Below are 1,850 nucleotides of genomic sequence, written 5' to 3' on the forward strand. Positions count from 1 at the left end.
ATTAAAGCTGAAAATTTTTGATAAAAACAGTTTTATTTTATCAACTGTAAATATTAAATAAATAAATTATTTAAAAAATGGATCTGTACTCATGATTTATCAATAATATATTTTTCATTCACAGTTTCAGGTATTCCTTTCTATATTTTTTTATATTAAATTTTATAAATAAATTTATTATTATATTACTTCTATTAATGTTTTCAGCCATTAAAAAATGTAAACGTGCGTTTGACTACTTTCCACTTAAAAATAAATCCATTATAATATCGTCATAATTAAATGTTTTTATTAAATTAAAAATATTGTGAATCTAAATTATTTAATTTTTAACCCATTTAATTTGAAATTTCCTAATGTACAAAAAGAATAAGTATTTAATATTTAGCAACATGTCACTGTTCATTTAAGACGAATAAATTAAAACCAAATATTGAAAAGAAATCAATTTGAAACTGAATTGTTTTATATAGAAAGCTTTGAATCTTTAGATTTCCAAAGAACTTTTGATTTTTTAGCATTAGAATTTTAATTGTTTTATTTAAAAAGTGTTTAATTTATACGTGAAATTGTTAAATTTTGACGCATAAATAACAATTGAACACTTATTATTTGTACACAAAATTTTAGTAATTATAAGAGATATGTCGAAGTTTTGAAAAGATTCAAAATCAATGACAAGCTTGGTATTATTTCAAGTAATTTAAACGAAGTGTCTTAATTGATTTTCCTATAACAGTTCGCCGTAATCTTATGCGTCAAACTTAAACTGCGCGGTCAAACTAACAAAATGGTGGAATTAAGCAGTTGCGTTACTTGAACGAAACAGGGCTCTCAAGTGGCTAGACCATGTATTTGTTAGATCATGTAGCCATCCCTGTCTCTATTACTTAGTCATAGATGAAGTCATAAAGTTCAAGCTGATTCAAATTTGTTGTGATTTTGTTGACAACTAAGGGTTAGCTGAATTTTTGGTGAAAAAATGCCCCGTGGTGTGGAGCATCGTACAGTTTCTCCAATAATAGAAACATTTCGAGCAGTCCTTCGAGGAGTGAGTAATTTTTTATTTGCTTTACATTTTTTCGGAATTCTACTTAAATAAACTTACGTAACATGTATTTTTGTCGTTAGTTCTGCATCCTTTGGATTAAGTTAATATGATAATTGTTTTCACTTTTGTTATAATCAGCGCACGGATTAAAATTGAACATGCTACGATAAGATAAAGTGGCACCAAGTAAAGTTAGGTTATGCCCTACCGAAATAAATCTCTTGAGTTTTCTTTAGCGAAATAGCTTTGCCCATTTGAGTGTATAAACAAAGTCCATTTGAAACAAAATAGCCTCTGAGATAGTTTGAGAGAGTTGGGTCCTTTTCAAGAACCTTCTAGTGGTCGTTTTAAGGGTGGCGCGAAGGTAATATAATGTTCCTTTTGTATTCGTCACGTACCGGGCAGGCAGAGTTATTTACAGTAGTTGGTCGTGGCTAATCCGCTCTCGCTTTTAAAATTTCACTTTAAATTATTAACACTTTTTTTTAATTGATGAATTTTCTCATTATACTTATTTATAATTATAACTTGTATACTTATATACAATTTTCTAGTTGAATTTAAAAATATTGTCTTTCTTGGCGTATCTCATTCCATTTACGAGAAACGTTCTATTAATTCCAATTTTAAGCATTAAAAAAAAGTTAGATATCTGAAGTCATCGAAACCCGTAGATTCCCAATTATTATGTTTTAGGCTGTTAAGGGCATGTGACACAGCTAAATACCTATATTACCGACCACAGTTTTTCAGTTCACTGAATGTTTTTTTGAACCTAAGAACTTTTTTTGTAAATAAA

General features: G+C 28.3%; 1 protein-coding gene across 1 annotated transcript in view; it reads left to right on the top strand.

The window, feature by feature from the left end:
* Nucleotides 1-880: 880 nt before the first annotated feature.
* LOC117169282 (NADH dehydrogenase [ubiquinone] 1 alpha subcomplex subunit 7-like) overlaps nucleotides 881-1,850 on the top strand; it is a 26,101-nt gene continuing 25,131 nt past the window's right edge. Inside the window, exon 1 of the mRNA XM_033355579.1 lies at nucleotides 881-1,051. Coding sequence (XP_033211470.1) covers nucleotides 983-1,051 — 69 coding nt within the window. The 5' untranslated portion in view covers nucleotides 881-982. The remainder of the gene's footprint in view (nucleotides 1,052-1,850) is intronic.

Source organism: Belonocnema kinseyi, chromosome 3 (assembly GCF_010883055.1).
Source record: "Belonocnema kinseyi isolate 2016_QV_RU_SX_M_011 chromosome 3, B_treatae_v1, whole genome shotgun sequence".
Taxonomy (NCBI): Eukaryota; Metazoa; Arthropoda; class Insecta; order Hymenoptera; family Cynipidae; genus Belonocnema; species Belonocnema kinseyi.